A 17,071-nucleotide genomic window follows, 5' to 3' on the forward strand; every position below is an offset into this window, starting at 1 on the left:
AACAACTGAATCAGCCCAGATCATTCCATGGCCACCGCAGGCTCCCCAATGCATTCCATGGCCACCGCAGGCTCCCCAGATCATACCACGGCCACCACAGGCATCCCTGATCATACCACAGCCCTCACAGGCTAGGAGACTTTTTTTGGCCAGGCAGTATATCTTTACGCGTACTGCATTTCTGAAATCACATGTACCACAATACTGCTAACAGATCCTTGCCTCCCCCAGGTTATGTCACTCCAAAAGCTCACTTGCATCATAAAAAAAGGTAATGCCGCTCAGATCCAAATAGGGTAAAATCAACTTTATTGTTCAATTAGCATTAAAGACACTCTAAACAGACCTCCCTCTGACATGTATCGCCCCCTCAAACGGGTTTCCCCCCCCCTGCTGGGGGTTAATCATAGGCTTTATAATTAAGTTTTAGCAGGGGGTGAAAGAGTAAGGTATGGATAAAGTGTTCACAGTGTTGCTTGAACAATAAAGTTCATTTTAGGCTGCCTAGATTTAGCAGTGTGTGGGTATAGGCATTGCATTTTCTTTTTCATTTATATAAACGGCGCCCAATTATATGGTCCTATGGGGAGATGTAATTTTCTTATATAATCAGGACAGCTAATACTTAGTATATTCCATGCTATATTCAATTATAGAAATTTCCCTTTGTGTACAAGAGAAAAAGCTGTTCAAGAAAACGTCTGCTTTTACTGAGAAAAATAATAAACTATTGCAGTGATATTCAACCACTGTGTCGGGGCACACTAGTGTGCCGTGAGAGATCTTTAGGTGTACTGTGGGAAATTATCCAATTAACATTGTCAAGTATTTGTGCTGTAGTGATTGGCAGAGTAATGTAATACTCTTGCATGTCAGTGGGTGGCAGTAGGTAGCCTAACTTCCCTGTTTATTCGTAGAGACAAGAGAATTAGCTACAGAGTGTCATTTTGTAACATTTTTGGTGTGCCACAGGATTTTTTAAATGTAAAAAATATGCTGTGGTTTAAAAAAGGTTGAAAAACACTGAAATATTGCTGTATAAGCCATTCAGCATTTTAACGTAATGACCTTTCCATTCCACTATACAGTTAGCTGTTATCTGAATCTTTTTTAGCAATTTTGGAAAATGTCAGTTCCTTGTAACCATGACGATACATGGATACACCGCACACTGTGTGTGTACAGGTCACAAAACACAACAACTGCCCACAGCTTCGCTCCACGTGTGCAATCTCATCCTCGTAGTCACCGTCTGCCATGTATTTCATAGCTCAGTGGGCACCAATTAATTTCTCGCCTCCTCCACTTCATGGGCTTGGTTGGCTGGTATCAAAATGCAGTAAATGGTTGGCAATGTACCTTGCCAGCCTACAAAAACTGATAATAAACTGAATATTCATGTTAATAAAAGTATTTATAATGTCAGGTCTCCACAGGCCTCACTTGGTTTTAGGCCTCATAGCAACTGCTATTGTTGCTATGGTGATCTTTACTCTACTGCATTTATGGAGTGTATCCAGGTGTCTGCACAGAGCTAGAGGTAGAATTTCAAGCATCCCCAGCATCATTGGTTTGCCATGGGCCAATGTGTAAAATGTTATATTGGCAAAGGGTATTGCACTGCTAAAGACTTGCCAAGATGTATCTAAAAATGTGAAATTTATATACATATTTTTTATTATTTTATTTTTTTTTACGCGTGCATTGCGTTTCATAAATATTACATATTCTAATCACATTCTTTAAGACTGTGCAAATGGCACCCATAATATAAAAGGCTCATAGCACCCACAGCAACCAGTTAAATGTTGGCTCATTTCATTCAAAGGGACCTGTCCGGATGAAATACAGAAGCTGATCTTCTAAATTTCTGGTATTTCTGGTAACCATTTGTGCTGATTCGGATTTATCATTTTGCAACTGACAAAGCTAATGCTACCTGTTGAATTGGAGAACTCTGACTTGGCAGGAGACATGCTGGACCTTTGCAGAGAGACAACCCACACCATGATAGGCTTTTCTATAGCTGTGGCTGCTTTCTAGGGAAATATAAGCCTGCACACATTTCTTTTAATGTACCTGTAAAATTTATTTAGCCAATTTATAGTGACGCTATTCATTGAAAATGATGACACCTTAATCTCTATTTAGATCTTCAGTTGTTATGGTGCAGCACTCAATATCGACTATACCATCAGCCATATGAGGGCTTTATAGATTGCTTGAATACTGATATAACACTGGCAACTGTGCGCATTATCACTGGTGAACCGGGCATGCTATGAACGTAGCATACATGGCACATGTTGTAGAATGAACATGGGAACAATTATATGTATTGAACATTTCTAACGCAAGCTTTCTTTAAGAGAACGGATAAAATATTAGGCTTAGTTCTACTTTAAACTGGAAGTTTTGTTGGGATTTGTAATTCTTGAAAACATATTTATTAGTCTGATGTACGGAGGTGTATTGACTAATGTAATATGTATTAATTTATAAGGCGTACAAGTGAACAGAGCAAAATATAAAATACCATAAGATGTTTTAATTTATACAATTTACAATTGAACAGCAAAATATAAAATAACATTGGATTTAAAAAAGCAGTATATAAATATTATAATAGGAAATGATTTATAAGATGCGCAGTGAACAGCATGAAGTAAAATCTAAGATGTGCTCATTTCTAGAATGTAGAATTGAACGGCAAGATATAATATAAGATTTGCAAGTGAATAGCAAGTGATAAAAAAAAACAACATAAAACGTACAAATCAAAAAAAAGTATAATATGTGCTAATTTATACAAAAGTATAATTAAAGTAAGACATACACATGAATAGCAGAATATAAAGGAATATAATATGTACCTGTGAACAGCAGAATCTAAATTAACACTTTCTATGTTTTGTCCTTACAGCCACAACACTAAAACTACATCCTGGTTAGATCCACGGTGCCTGAACAAACAGCAGAAGCCTTTAGAAGAATGTGAAGATGATGGTAAGACGCATTTAACATGTAAATTTTCTGTACATGTATGTAAATGTGGACGAATTACACCCATCCATTCTGTGTCCACACCTTGTTTTCTCAGTTTATTTGCACTTTATAATTCCGTGTAAGCACCACACATAACTGTATCTAATGTAATAATGTAATTTAGATTGATATTTCTGTGTGATAAATTCTGTTTAACTGCCTTTTTATACTTTTTTTTTGTCACATGTGGCACAGTAAAGTTTATCACATACATGCAATAATACTGCAACTATAGCAACCAATCAGATCTTATTATTGTATGAAATTTGGAACAGTGAAAGAGGTTTTTGATTGGTTACTTTTGATTTCAATACATGGCTTTATCCATTAGGTAGACCATAGGCGTGTATTTGACCTGTTCAACCGCATGGTTCTGTATTAGAAGGACATTTTTTTTAATTCAGTTCATATCCTTAAGATATGTTACTGTATATGTTACTTTTCTTACACCAGTGCCATAATTTAGGACACATAGAGGGTTAATATTGTCAGGGATAGGCTTTAGCTTCTGCTCCTGGACAGTCACTCAGAAGTAAAGAGCTGGGTGTATTTGTCATAGAAGTAGCTAATAGGTTTTACATAGTCTAGGTTTGTAGGGTTCAGAAAGGTAACCTGGATAGGACATTTGAAAAAAATGGAACTGTGAACAAAAGTATTGCAATTCTCAGCATACATATGCAAATCATTTTTGATTAATCCCTATTCATTCTTTGTATATTGAAAGCTGTCACTGCTGGCAAAATGTTTCATCTAGCATGGAGTTATGCTTTAAGGATACTAATCTCTCAGTTGAGAAGGTTGATAGTTTTTAATAGATAACTGTTTTGTCACATAAAGGCTACTAAATGATGGCTGTGGCCCCATTCAACATGTTCTTCAAAAACAACAACTTTTCACCATGCCAGTCAATGAATGCAACCCTATTTCAGACCTTGTGTGCTAGAATTTATGTGTTCCTTAACAATCTGTCCTTAACATGAATGGGCTGATAATTGCGTTGGCACGCAACACAATGTTGGCACTCCAAGCCAAAGTTTCCCGGGTCTCTGCTTTTTTTAAGTTTACTATTTGAACACAATAGGGCTAATTTGCTAAATGAGTAAAGAGGCCTTTTTTACACAGGAAGCCTTGAAACTAATTTTAAGTCTTGGAGAACCCCTAGTAACTTAATATGTTGGGGGTCTTTGGAAACTCCTGCTAAAGTCTATTATTTCCGGGACCATTGGGTAATCAATGGGAAGATCAATGGTGTTCAGTAAGAAAAATGTACCCTCTACAAGGGTGGCTAGAATGCCCTCCCTATAGACAGATCATTATTATCATTCAGCTGGCTCTACCAAGTGGTGTTGGGTGCAGAACTGTGCATGCTTCATCAAATAGGAGGTCAATCAGCAACAGATCAAGGAACCCCTAGCAGCCTCTGGAGAAATGCTGGGGTTCCATGGAATCCTGGATGAGAGTGGAGCATGTTTACTTTGTTCGATGGATTTTCACTTGAATGAGGTAGACTTGTGCTCGTTTTAAAAACCCTATTAAGTTCAAGGACACTTTAGACACCCAATTTTTGCTTGCACGTGATTTGATGGGATGATTTAGGTTAGCATATCTTTACTCCTTCATTTTGCACAGTAGTAAGTCAATTTGCTATGTGGTTAGTACAATAACCCTACTGCATACTGAAAAGCCTGTATAGAAATCTCAGAACAAAATATTTGCAAATCGTATTTGCTTACCCTCCTTTATAGCATTAACCATGGGGAAACATATCGTGAAACTTTGCTTGTTTTCGCCCAAAAGCACAAAATACTCTATATGCCTTATATTCATCTGTTCTAAGGGATGTGTTTTTAGGTTTAGCACTTGCACACCACAATTGTATTAAGGAAAGTTCTGATTCTATTATAAGAAATAACTATAAGGATATGTTCCTTTCAGTTTTCATGGTTATGTTCTGCTGGCTGACTAATAGGATTAACTTTTAAAAATTAGATTTAAAGTTTAACTATTTCAGCTCACTTTTTTGGGCAGCTTTGAGAGGAGATTGTCTGCTAGCTGAAAATAAAAGCAGCTTTGGTGGTTTCATTTTTTTCTGACAACTTTTAGCAGGTTTTTTCCCTGGACATTTTTTAAGCTGGATGGGAGGAAACTGTAGATGGACAGTGGCCCAACTAGTAGCCACCCAAAAACCACTGATGAAAAGTGCTGGGTGGTGCACCCAGCTAAAAGGGGCTGGGGAGAACACTGCTACAGGGCCTGTTTTGGGTCCTGTCTTTAGTGTGGTATATGTAGAAGATATAGCAATGAAAGCTGTAGCTTTGTATTGCAGGACAAATTATATTGAGACCATTAGGGAGATTCTGTCACTACCATGTCTATTCAGGATCTCTTGACCTCCTGGCCCACCAGTATTCCACAAGGCTCCCTTGTTGCATAAGTGGGAGGTCTAATGGTCCTAGGTAATGTTGTATATATCTGAACTCACACTTATTTGATGGCATCATACTTCTTGGCTACTTGGCCTTTCAGACCCAAATACTGTATCCTTAGAGAAGGTTACATTTGTCTTATACTCTAAAGCACTGGATGTTTACTGAGGACTTGTATGTAGAAGCAGAAAAGGTATATATGCTTGGATTGAGGAGGGTGCTATCAAGAACATCTGTCCTGGCCTATAAGGACCCCCCTACTTTTTTCTTCTCCATCTTCCCAGCACACTATTTAGTATTTTTTCTCCCCAATTGGTCAGTGGCTGCAAATCGGTAAATCTGACTGCCTTCCTGCTTCTGGACCCCACCAGAATTGACAAGCTAAATTTACCGATAATGATATGAGAGATGTCTGTAGGCATGCCAGTGGTTAAATACCGAATTTGCTGAAGAAAACAGCTGAAAATACGACCAATTCCGGTGATACGTCTAGATGTAGGATGCATTTGTCACAGCTTTGCATTTGTATTATACTAATCAATCCTTTATTGCAACACTTATTACAGTTCAGAGACAGTTAAATGAGCAGAGAAAAACAGCTTGTTTTATAAAGTGCCACAAGGGTTATATACTGAGCCAAGCACTAGACAGTTCTATGTTACTAATGCTAAATATAATCAGATTTAAATGATTTGCATTTAAAGTACAGATCAAAGGAACTTAGAAGAAATTCAACATTTATTCTTACTGTTTTTGTTTTACTTTTTCTAATTGTGCAAAAATACTTAGGTAATGGAATTTTCTATTTCCATAAATTTAGGTAGCTTTTATGCAAACAGCAGCTCACAGAATAGCTTACTTAAAAGCGAACCTGTCTTTTTATCCATCTTATACTTGTAATAATATATTTTTGCCTAAAACAGACACCACAAGGTTTCTCTCAGCCAGAGAGCACAGTTTGTGTTCATTTGTGTTCATTTTTGGTGTTCATTGGATGTCCATTGGATGTCCAAGTCAAGAAGGTGGTTGCTGTCTTAAATCGGGTTGAGGGTGTCGCCCCTTGCTAAGAGGATTCTTTTTTCATTTTATTTTTTATCATGGGAAATAGCTTGGTGACCCCAACATTTGAGATATGTTGCAACTGGTGTACTAGGGAGATCTAAAAATCTGGCTGATTCACTTTGCCAACAACCACCCAAACCTGTAATATTTGATCTAGAGATGATCTTTTGAATACTTTTTTCATCTGCATATATATTTTAGAGTGTATTGCAAGGTCACATAATGCTGTAGACTCAAAGTACTATTGGTTTCTGGGTAAAGGTATTGACCTCATTATACTACATTGATAGAAATATCTGGGACTGTATAACTAAGTGCAAGTTGAAATGATCTGTTCAGTTACATGCTAAATTTCACAAGTACCGTATTAATGTCACACAATTTGTGGTGGAAGTTAAGTAGAAAAAAAAAGTACAGCAAAACCAATTCAGTGTCTGAAAGGTTAATATAGCAGTTTTTAGAGTTAGGGTAAAAGGGTAAAGTACTCAATTTCGATTTAGAATGAGCAGTTTTAGGGTAAAGACCCCCTCTAGGTACCATTGATAGGTTGGCAGAGGTTCAGAATGCTGTGAATGCTGTGCATTTGATGCCTCTTTTTCATATTTGCCAAAGGCCAATATTGTCTAAAACCTTCTCTGTGGGAATTTATGGTGCTTGTTCATTAGTTTGATTAATTTTAAGTGAACACTCAAAGTTTGTTGGCATATAAGCTATGTTTGGATTTACAGAAACCTACTTCAAAGACTTGTGATAGGTAAGGAGAGGAGACCCAACTACAATTTATGGATTTTTCAACTTTTACAACTGGCAAATAAAAGAAAACACGCCCCACTCGCTATAGTTTCCTTTTAAGCATTATGTTTAATAGGAGCCTGTCCGCAAACCAGCAAAAAAATAAGCTAAATTATGCAGTAAAAGAAGACATTTCCCTTTTCCCCTTTCCAGGGATTGGTAAGCAGAATCTTCTCTTTCTTGCAAAGCATTGGGTCCAGCTACTGCTTGATGTAGGTCACAAAGCATATAACCCACTGGCCACAGTGCTTCCTCCTGTTGGCACCATGGGTGATACTAACCACGAACATCATTCTAAAGTGACCTAGTGGTCAACAGGAGAACAAGAGACACCACTATGGTCATTGGGGGATATACAACTACCCAGCACACCCAACAGTGCTCAAAACTGCCAGAACTGCAGCTCTGCAAGAAAGTGAGGATCCCGCTCATAACCTACTGGGGAAGTTAGTATAAAATGCTGCATTTAATGAGTGCCTTAGATTTATTAATATTATTTGCATGCCAAAAAGATCTCTCAGTGCTAGGAGAGGGGAATAACTGATAATTTTTGGGATTGGGTTACGTTTCACCAAAAACCTATTATGAGTTCATGATGATATTTTTTAACTCTTTTTTAACCTATTTGAAACCTTTTGGTTTTTCTGTTTTTTTTTATGTTTTTATTAGATCGGAAAAGATTAACATCCAGGTTATACCATTTGGTTGTTCAGTTTTAATTTGAAAAAGCAATGAATCAGTATTCCACCAGTTTTTCTAATATCCAGGCATGCAGTGTTAATCCTCAAAGGATGCCTTTATTTTTAATCTTCTCTTATGTCATGATAGTGGCTCCTTGTTGGCCTTGAAGCGTACCTGATTAGATCATTTCAACCTGTTCTGCTAATTACATTTTTATATATTATCTGATGGGATTTTCCAGCTTGGTGTTGGTTTCTGAATTTATTTTGTTTTAATCTTTCTGTCTCATTTACTGCTCTTCCTTGGAGAAGAAGGGGTCCACACCGAGGAACTGGACAGTGAACTAGGTAATTTGTTACTCTGTATTTGTCAAGCTAATGACTTCTACCAAAGAATGTTTAAAGTGGAACTACAGAATTGTTATTTTTTTTAGTTTTAAGGTGGAGAGTGAAAAGGAGAGAACCCCTGAGATTTGATGTCTGTGTCCCCAGTTGGGGATATTTATTGAAGGTGCAGGGAAGTCTTCTAATGGAGTAACTGTGCAAGAGCTTTCTGTTATAAAGACTAGTCACTGCATGTTCATTGTGGCTAGTCTTGTATCGGACGCCCTGTATTTTTCTGCAGGCAGCCTATAATGGGAGGACCCACTGGGTCCCTTCCATGGCTGTGCTTTTTATGTGTACCACAGTGATGATGTCCCCACTTCTTTTAGAAGGTAGTATGATACAAAATGTATCTTTCTTGGTGGCTATTTAGATATATATTCAAATGAAAATTTCTGTGACCATAGTTCAGATTTAAAGCTAAACTTCACTCCCCACTGCTTCAGTGTTTCAACACCTAACTGATGCCAGCATTTCCTTGTTACTTTTGATGGCTACTTTTGATGTTTGACCTTTTTTATCTGACCTATTGTGATAATATTTCTAATGCATACACATTGACGCTCCTCTATGCTTATACCTAGGCATGCTAAAAATACAGAAGAAACTCACAAACAAGCAATTAAGAATTCATACATAGTAGGTTTCTTCTGAAACTGAAAGCCACCTACCCACAAATTCCTGTTTTGGAAAACTTCCATTTTACCAGACATATCTTATCACTTCCTACTGTTTCTCCACGACAAGTGGTAGAATAAAATTTCCCAAATGGGAACATAGACAGCAATACAAACTCGACAGACGTTCTAACTTTCTCACTCCTTAGAAAGCATAAAATAAGTATTAACTGGAGTTCCACTTTAATCCTTGCTCTCCATATATAGTAAAGTATATATATATGTGTGTGTGTGTGTGTGTGTTATATTGTATGAAATTCCTCTTAGTTTGCAGCCTTTAGGTAGATGCTGATTCTAACTGAAAGCATCATGTGACCATGCATCTAAATTTTGCCATAGTTTGCCAGTTTCACAAGTTTGTGTTTTGTGGATATCTGAAATTGTAGTGGACTTAATTACTTCTGGTCACTATGTTATATTAGCACTATAGTATAGAAAGAGATGGGCAGGAAAGGGACAAAACCCCTGCAAGGTTATTTTTATCTTATCTGTATACAATTTTTATGTCATGATCCATACATGTCTTTCAGTGCCACCTACAGGTAAAGAATATATATTAGCTTGCATTACTTTTGAAAAAAAGATAGCGGAATCCAAATAGTCGAAGTCATTTTCCCAACACTTTTTAGTGAACTGCAGCAATGTACTGTACAGGAAATATTTTTTGCCCTGTTGAGCACAGGGTATTCCATAAGCTAAGAATGTAGGAGGGTAGTATTGAATGTATGCTCTTCGAATCGTAGCCATAACCATATTTATAGTGGTAGTTGCTGATAAAAGGGGGTTGTCACCTTGCAACTCTTTGATCTGCATCTTGTAGCCTATTTCAAACTGCACATCCATCATGTTGTAAAGTCTCCCGGCATGGCAGCTGTTGCATAGAAAACTAACCTTTTATTTCTTTAGAAAGGTTGTGTTCCTGTCTAGCATGCACAGTAGTAGCCTTTTCCAAAATAAGTGAAAATTCTCAGTGCAGACACGTAGTAGCTGTATGACCGGGTGACCTTGCATCTTCACAGCTTTCAGTGGGTTGCATAGTAAAGATCTGGCAGAAGAGAGAAAAAGTGGGTATAAAACTTTGATGTGGAGAGCATTAGTTAGGAGACTTACATTTTGGAAGCAGTGCCAGGAAAGGCAAGCAGAAGGTAAAGCCACCTGTCTTGCTTATAGGCAACCTGCAGCTTATCTACATTACTGATTCACCATTATTTGTTCTGCCTACTGTCATTATAAGAGTTTTCTTCCCTTGTCCTTTTATGTCAAGACAGCCTTTCTGATGACTGGTAGAATAATAATCATGAATCACAAGCAGGGAGATTCTTGCACTATAGAACCCATGGTACAGTTTTCTCTCCAGCAAAGAATAAACATTGAGCATTTAAGCAGTACATCACCAAGCCTAGATATCAGAGGCAGCCATACCTTACCATCTTAAACTGCAGACATACATCTATGAGTCTCATGACGTAGAGGTGCAGCAAGTACACTGACATTTTTTTAGGAGAAATTTAGGAAAAAACAATTATTTTTTTTAAGGGTACTGCCATAGATAACTACTAAGTCTATTGTTATTTTTTTTAACTATAACATTTAAATTTAGATCTCATCCCACCTTTTCTTTTTATTAAAAAGAATAATTTCTTTGGTAGCACAAAAGTGTTTCCTCCATCCTGCATGTAACAAAGAACCTGCATTCTAGATTTCACTTGCAGCATCCCCATTCATATTGCAACACAACCTTTAAATACAATGGCTCCCTATAGGGAGAGTGGAAGTGGTCCTGCTGTAGATTACTAGGGTCTATGGCACAAAAAGGGATCTCCATTTTACTACACAAAGGGACAACAGTCAAACAGAAGGCTTTATTTTAAAGGCAAAGGAATTTTTACTTATAATATAGAATCACTACTTATTGTGAGACAGTTTAATACTGATATTTAGTGGAATATAATTAAACAGCTCTGTGAATTTAGTGTTGCTTCGGTGCCTTTTAATATTTTCCTCTCCATTTACATGGAACTGAAGTGATACATTCAAAGAACTAATAGAGAATTAAAAATGACTAATTGCGCTCCATGAAGTCCACTTCAATTGCGGAGCATGCACAATGTGCTCAGTTTGATTATTTTACATGCCGTCTTTCTCCGCCAGTGCAGCGTGCCTCGGAGACACAAACTCAACCTGTGCCCCTCCAGTAAATCTCTTTTTATAAAATTACTTTGCTTTGTGGAACGTGACTGAACTCAAATTTTACAATTCAGAGACTGATTATAAACCGTGGAGATGATGCAAATAATGCTGATTCTGTAATTGATGGAAAAGAACATTTTATTTAGCCTTGTACTCCACTTCAGCCAGGTTTCAGCTACTGGCCATGAATGCGTGAGGAGTGTCAAGGTAATATTTGGATGAATGTTGTGTTCCTATGATTGGAATTGAATTAAAACTTTTTTGTTTGTTTATTATGCCCCTGCACAATGCTTTCTGGCAAAAGTGAGAGTGGGCAAACACTGTCCAAGGTGTTGTGGCAAATGCATTAACTTATTCCCTTAAAATATAGTTGGCTTTCCCTTTTTAAGAATTTGTAAAGCCATTTTTTTGTAAAATATTCAAGCAACATATATGCTATCTCAGAAATCAATTTATTGTGATCACTTGATAGACAGTTCAGTAGTTTTTGTTGAGATGGGTTGCAAGGCTCCTTGCCAAGCAGTCTGTTTTGTTCTATGGAGGGGGACACAGAGCAGAAAGTTCCCAACTGCAGCAGGTACAATTGAATTTACAGTGACATATAGTCTAACGTGATCATCATGTCAGATCACCAACCTCCTGCATGACATCAGGGAACACCTGTACATGCACTAGATTGATATTTTTCCCATACACAGTGGATAACAATCTAATAAGGTCTATCCATGGTCGTTTCACCATGAATATGTGTAAAGTCCGACAACTGCTGGCAAGTAGCTGTGTTTATCACCCATCACTGGGCACACAAAACTACAATTCTTTTAGAGTTTATCTTTTTTGTAAACCCTTCAGCATTTGCGTTTTATCTGATGGTGTTGTACAGCAAAATATTGCCAGAACATGGACAAGATAGAGACAAAAGCCCCATGCTAGTGCCATCATCACTTTCAGATATGTCACCTAACGCATGATTTAATTTACATGATTGTGATAAGTTGTATGTTAACGGATGATTGATTCATATGATAAAGACTATAAAACTAATAAAACAATCACATGCCAAACAAGCTGATTATTTCACAGTCTGCGGCTTGTATTGTGATGTTCATCTACTGTGTATGGGAACCATTAGATGATCTTACATTTCCCTATGGGGCTCAGGTCACAAGAATTCATAGGCACAAAAAGTGCAATCATATTCTTAAGTATTTGAAGGATTCTAGACAAACGGTAGATCTGCTTAGGCACACATAACATTTCTTGATGTTCCCTATAACACAGTACATTGCTGCACTCAGGATCAGCAAGGCGTTCCGATAGATGGTTTATGACCGTTGGACCACCATGGTTCACCGCTGTCAAGCAGTTCTCAACCACCCTGATTATCAAAATTATTTGAAGCAGCTGATATCCCTTTTGGTAGCAGTGTGTGTTTTCAGATGCTTCATTCTCCTAGGTATCCATTCAAGCAGAGTGGTCTGCATGAACTACTAAAGACCAACCCCTTCAACAAACACTTTTAAAGTGCTAAGGAACAACCTTGGATTTCTATTGATAGGAAATGGGTACCGGGAGTGGTTGACTACACAGTTGACAAATGCCATCTAAACCTAAACTTAAGAAACTTGTAAGCTAATTTAACTCAAAACAAATCCATACAGAACTTTCCCAATAACGAGTTGTTTAAACCCCCGGTAGCAGTTCCTTTGCCTTTTATTAAATGGTGCCCAGATGACTTTCTGTTGTGAATTGACAGACTACAGAGGCATGTGAGCGTAGCGTTCCTCTGGTCTGCCGCCAAACGCCAATGAAAACATCTTCTAATTAGTTTGTGTGTGTTTTATGTCTTGATGGAGTTTAGACTGCAATTGCTTCTACCCTTATGTCACTGTAGATGAATTCTGCTGTCACTGTGTAAATGTGTTTTCTGTTTGTGCCCAATAATACAAGCTGGCTGTAATCATAGTGCACAGGCCTTGTTTAAAGTATATCTAAAGCTGAAGCTGTTGGGGGGTATTGGAAGCTCTGTGTGGTTTTTATATCTGTGAGGTCCACCCTCTGTTTGGCCTGGTCACTGACACAGACAATAATGAGAGACCCAGAACTTTATGTTTGCCATCGAAACAAAAAGTGAGAGGCAATGTTGCAATGAGGACAGCTATTCTGTTGACAACTCCCCAATATGGGATCCCTTTTCTTTGGAGAAGAGCACTATAGGGTGCAGTTTGTTTGTTCTCCCCTCTCCATAGAACAGAATGGAGCTCTACGTACAGCACTCGTTCGTTCACATGTAACTCTTTTGTTGCTGGAAACTTTCACAAACGATTGTTTTAATTTTAGTTCAAATTAAACATAATAGCGCTACACATCAGTTAGTTTTCATTATAACACAGAACAGTAGGTTTTTATTTATATTTTTTTATATGCCTGCCCATCAGCATATTTTCATTGGTTTTCCATTTTTAAATGCTTTATTTTAGATACAGACATTTTGCAATGAATGGTTTTTGCTGTAGTCATTATAGCAATCTCTTCATTAAGCCCATGTGCACGAGATGTGTAGATTAGTGACACCTGCAGGCTGTGAGTGGGTACTGCACCCAGGACTGTTTGTAGTTCATTATTGTAAGGGGCCTCTATCTAGTGTTAGGAAACTTGTGATTGGTAAAGGTTGCCGCTGCAGGATGTTTATAAGATCTCCATTCTTTACATTCTTAAGCCCATGTTTCCTGCCTGTCCTTTGATTTGTATGTCACCTAACTCCTAAAAGACAAAAAAAAACTGAATAAGCCAACAATTGTTGAAGCTGATTAACAGATGTAAATGTTCACATTGGGGCTGCAAAAGTATTTAAATTTACTCCAATACAGCCTTTATAATGGTCCACTGAAAACAAAAATTGATAAATTTAATTGGAATTATCTTTTGATTAAATGACTTCAAATATTAAATTTCAAGCAGTTGTTTATTAATTCTGAACGCTACCTTCATATTAAAATTCTAATTTTGTACGATTTATTATTTTCTATAATCACTACCCGTATTCAATTGGATTAGATTTTAAATATTCATTTTTCAGTCCCGTTCTAATTATTACCTCCCTGTTTATTCCATAGAACTGCCTGCTGGATGGGAGAAGATTGAAGATCCTGTGTATGGAGTCTACTATGTAGAGTAAGTAGCACTGAATGCAGCAAATTGTATACATTGTTTAGGTCAATAATTTGCTTTTCTGAGACACAAATACTTCAATTAAAAAAATATATACAAGCTGTTTCTGTGGGATAAACAGACCCCCTGATGGTGCAGCTCACAATGGGATTCTATGAAGCTGGACTCCCTGGTGGGATCTCTAAGAAGTATGGCTCACCATGGAGTTCCTGAATAATGATATAAAGCCTTAGGACTGGGATATTATAAGTTACTAAACACTCTACATAAATTACACCACTCCAGATTGTAATAGCCTCATATATAATACCTATTCATCATTCTTTTTGTAAATAAACAATAGTTTTCAATAGGGTACAGAGAGAAAAGGGGCAACAGTCTTAGATCCAATCATTGTACTAAACGTTTCTATAGGTAGAATAGCAACCAAGTATGTGTTAAATGTGTATTTGTGAACATACTTTGCTGTGTTTTCTTACAAAAAATGTTTTTATATATACATATATCAAATTTTGAAATAAGAAACATACATTCTTAAAGTAATTATTTTGATTAGTGTAAATTATAAGTAGAATCGATCTTTAAAAATTCAAAATCCTATTGTTTATCTGTGCTTGGCTTTAGCCATGCACCTATCTATACAGCCCTGGCCTCTCCTACCTTTTTGTTCAATGTTAAAAGATTGTGGTTAGACATGCCCACCACCCACTATGAGTCTCACTTCCTCATACAGAAACATGGTTTCCAAAAAAATGTAGGCATCCCTGGAAATTAAGGCCTCCTGTCTATTCTATGTACTTCTGGTTGACCCCCTATTGTATGAATTCAGAGATGAGAGGAAATAGCTGTAATTGAAGGTGCAAACACACTTGGCCCAATAAACATATATTCTGTCCTCTACATTGTAAGAATTTACCTTGTTCAATCTTGCGAGAACAGGAAGAAAGAAGAAAAGTCAGGGTATTTGTTTATTGTGGCAATGTATTTGAAAATTATGTACATATTTGTTCCTGATTTCAGGAATATACATAATACAAAACAAAATTCTTATTGTTCAGCATATAAACACAAATAAAGTCAACCCCACTATGTTTTAAAGCATGGGGGTTCCTTTTAACCTGGTAGCCAGACACAACATCTCTGAATATAATAAAGTAATTTTATAGTTTATGACCGGACGCGTTTCGCCTCTGAGATCTTCTTCAGGGGACTTGTTCAATTTTGGGTTTAGATTTTTTTTATTCTCCTTGTATCATAGAATAACTGCTTAATTATACTAACAGTAGATCCACTGGGTTGATTTACTAAACGAATAACGGTTGTTCGGGTAGCAAAGTGAATTATCTCCTTGTAAGGGATATTACTCCTAATTTAATAAAAAAAGAACTCTGCTGATTCCATCCATTCAATTATGTTCAAGGCAAATCAATATATATATATTTTTTATAATATGTATGTGTATATATATATATATATATATATATATTATGGAACTGTTACCACACTCATTAAGCTAAGTGAATTATGTATTCACATTGGTAAGTGAACAGCCGAAATTCCTTTAGTAAATCACCCCAATTATGTTGCCACTTCCTTTAACAGAGTGACAGAGAAGTCTTAAAATAGGGTCAAAACAAATAAATGTCTATTTTTATCTAAACTAGTCCTGTTTTGAAAAACTGCAGAGTGAATTTTTTTTTTTTGACAAAAGAGACGTGCAAATGTTTTTTTTAATACTCTTGCATTTGTTTTTGTTTTTTTTTCATGTTCATGCAATGCACACCCCAGCTCATGCTTGGCATGAGGAATATGGCATTGGTTTCTGCTTTACAGCTTGTGCATGATACATGCGTTGGTGTACACCTCTACAATGGACCTCAGATAAAAGACTTTTATATTAATGTACAAAGCAGCAGCAGGAGGCAAAGCAACTTCTAACACTACCCCACTCTATCTAAACTAAATAAAAAGTTTACCTTTAGACATTCCTGAATATCCTTGTTCAGTTGTGATTTATTGTATATTGTATGTTGTCTTTCATATATATATATACATATACACATTTGTATACATTGCTGCTGCTAATTGTATTGTAGTTATTTTTATTTGTGTAAACTTCCTTGTCCTCTAAATAAAGTGGCCTCAGCGGACTTTATTCCTGTCCATTAATAGGTGTTTTTTCCCCCACTGACGTCATTTTGCCTTCCTTTACAGCCACATAAACAGGAAAACACAGTACGAAAACCCAGTTCTCGAAGCCAAACGAAAGAAGCAGCTTGGACAGCAGCAGACAGAAGGTGAGTGAACTGTCATTGACCGACAGAAAAATAGAGAATAGAACATTTTGCTGCCTATAGCAGCCAGTGAGGGGTCACATTTTGGAAGCGCTCACAGACAGGACGATAATAGTCATAGATTTCAGGACCACTTGTAATAATTGGATGGTATTGCGGCTGACAAAAGAGAAATAACAAGCGTGATCAAATAATCAAAGTGCTCCTTATCCCTTGTGCAGACTTCCCAATATACAGGGAAAAATTTTCAAGCTGGGAAATTGTCCTTTTGATCCCTAGAAAACAAAAGGATTCTATAACCATGCATGTGTAATATGTTAATTATGAAAAGTCTTTTGGCTTTATGGCCA

General features: G+C 37.0%; 1 protein-coding gene across 6 annotated transcripts in view; it reads left to right on the forward strand.

Moving 5' to 3' along the window:
- The window catches only part of MAGI1 (membrane associated guanylate kinase, WW and PDZ domain containing 1), a 319,996-nt gene that overhangs the window by 239,186 nt on the left and 63,739 nt on the right, over positions 1-17,071 (forward strand). For 3 of the 6 annotated variants that reach the window (XM_072420801.1, XM_072420802.1, XM_072420799.1), the window contains exons 6-9: positions 2,924-3,006; positions 8,315-8,353; positions 14,373-14,430; positions 16,642-16,724. In XM_072420801.1, coding sequence (XP_072276902.1) covers positions 2,924-3,006; positions 8,315-8,353; positions 14,373-14,430; positions 16,642-16,724 — 263 coding nt within the window. The remainder of the gene's footprint in view (positions 1-2,923; positions 3,007-8,314; positions 8,354-14,372; positions 14,431-16,641; positions 16,725-17,071) is intronic. The other 3 variants (XM_072420803.1, XM_072420804.1, XM_072420800.1) reach the window with 1 other exon arrangement.

Source organism: Pyxicephalus adspersus, chromosome 8 (assembly GCF_032062135.1).
Source record: "Pyxicephalus adspersus chromosome 8, UCB_Pads_2.0, whole genome shotgun sequence".
Lineage (NCBI taxonomy): Eukaryota > Metazoa > Chordata > Amphibia > Anura > Pyxicephalidae > Pyxicephalus > Pyxicephalus adspersus.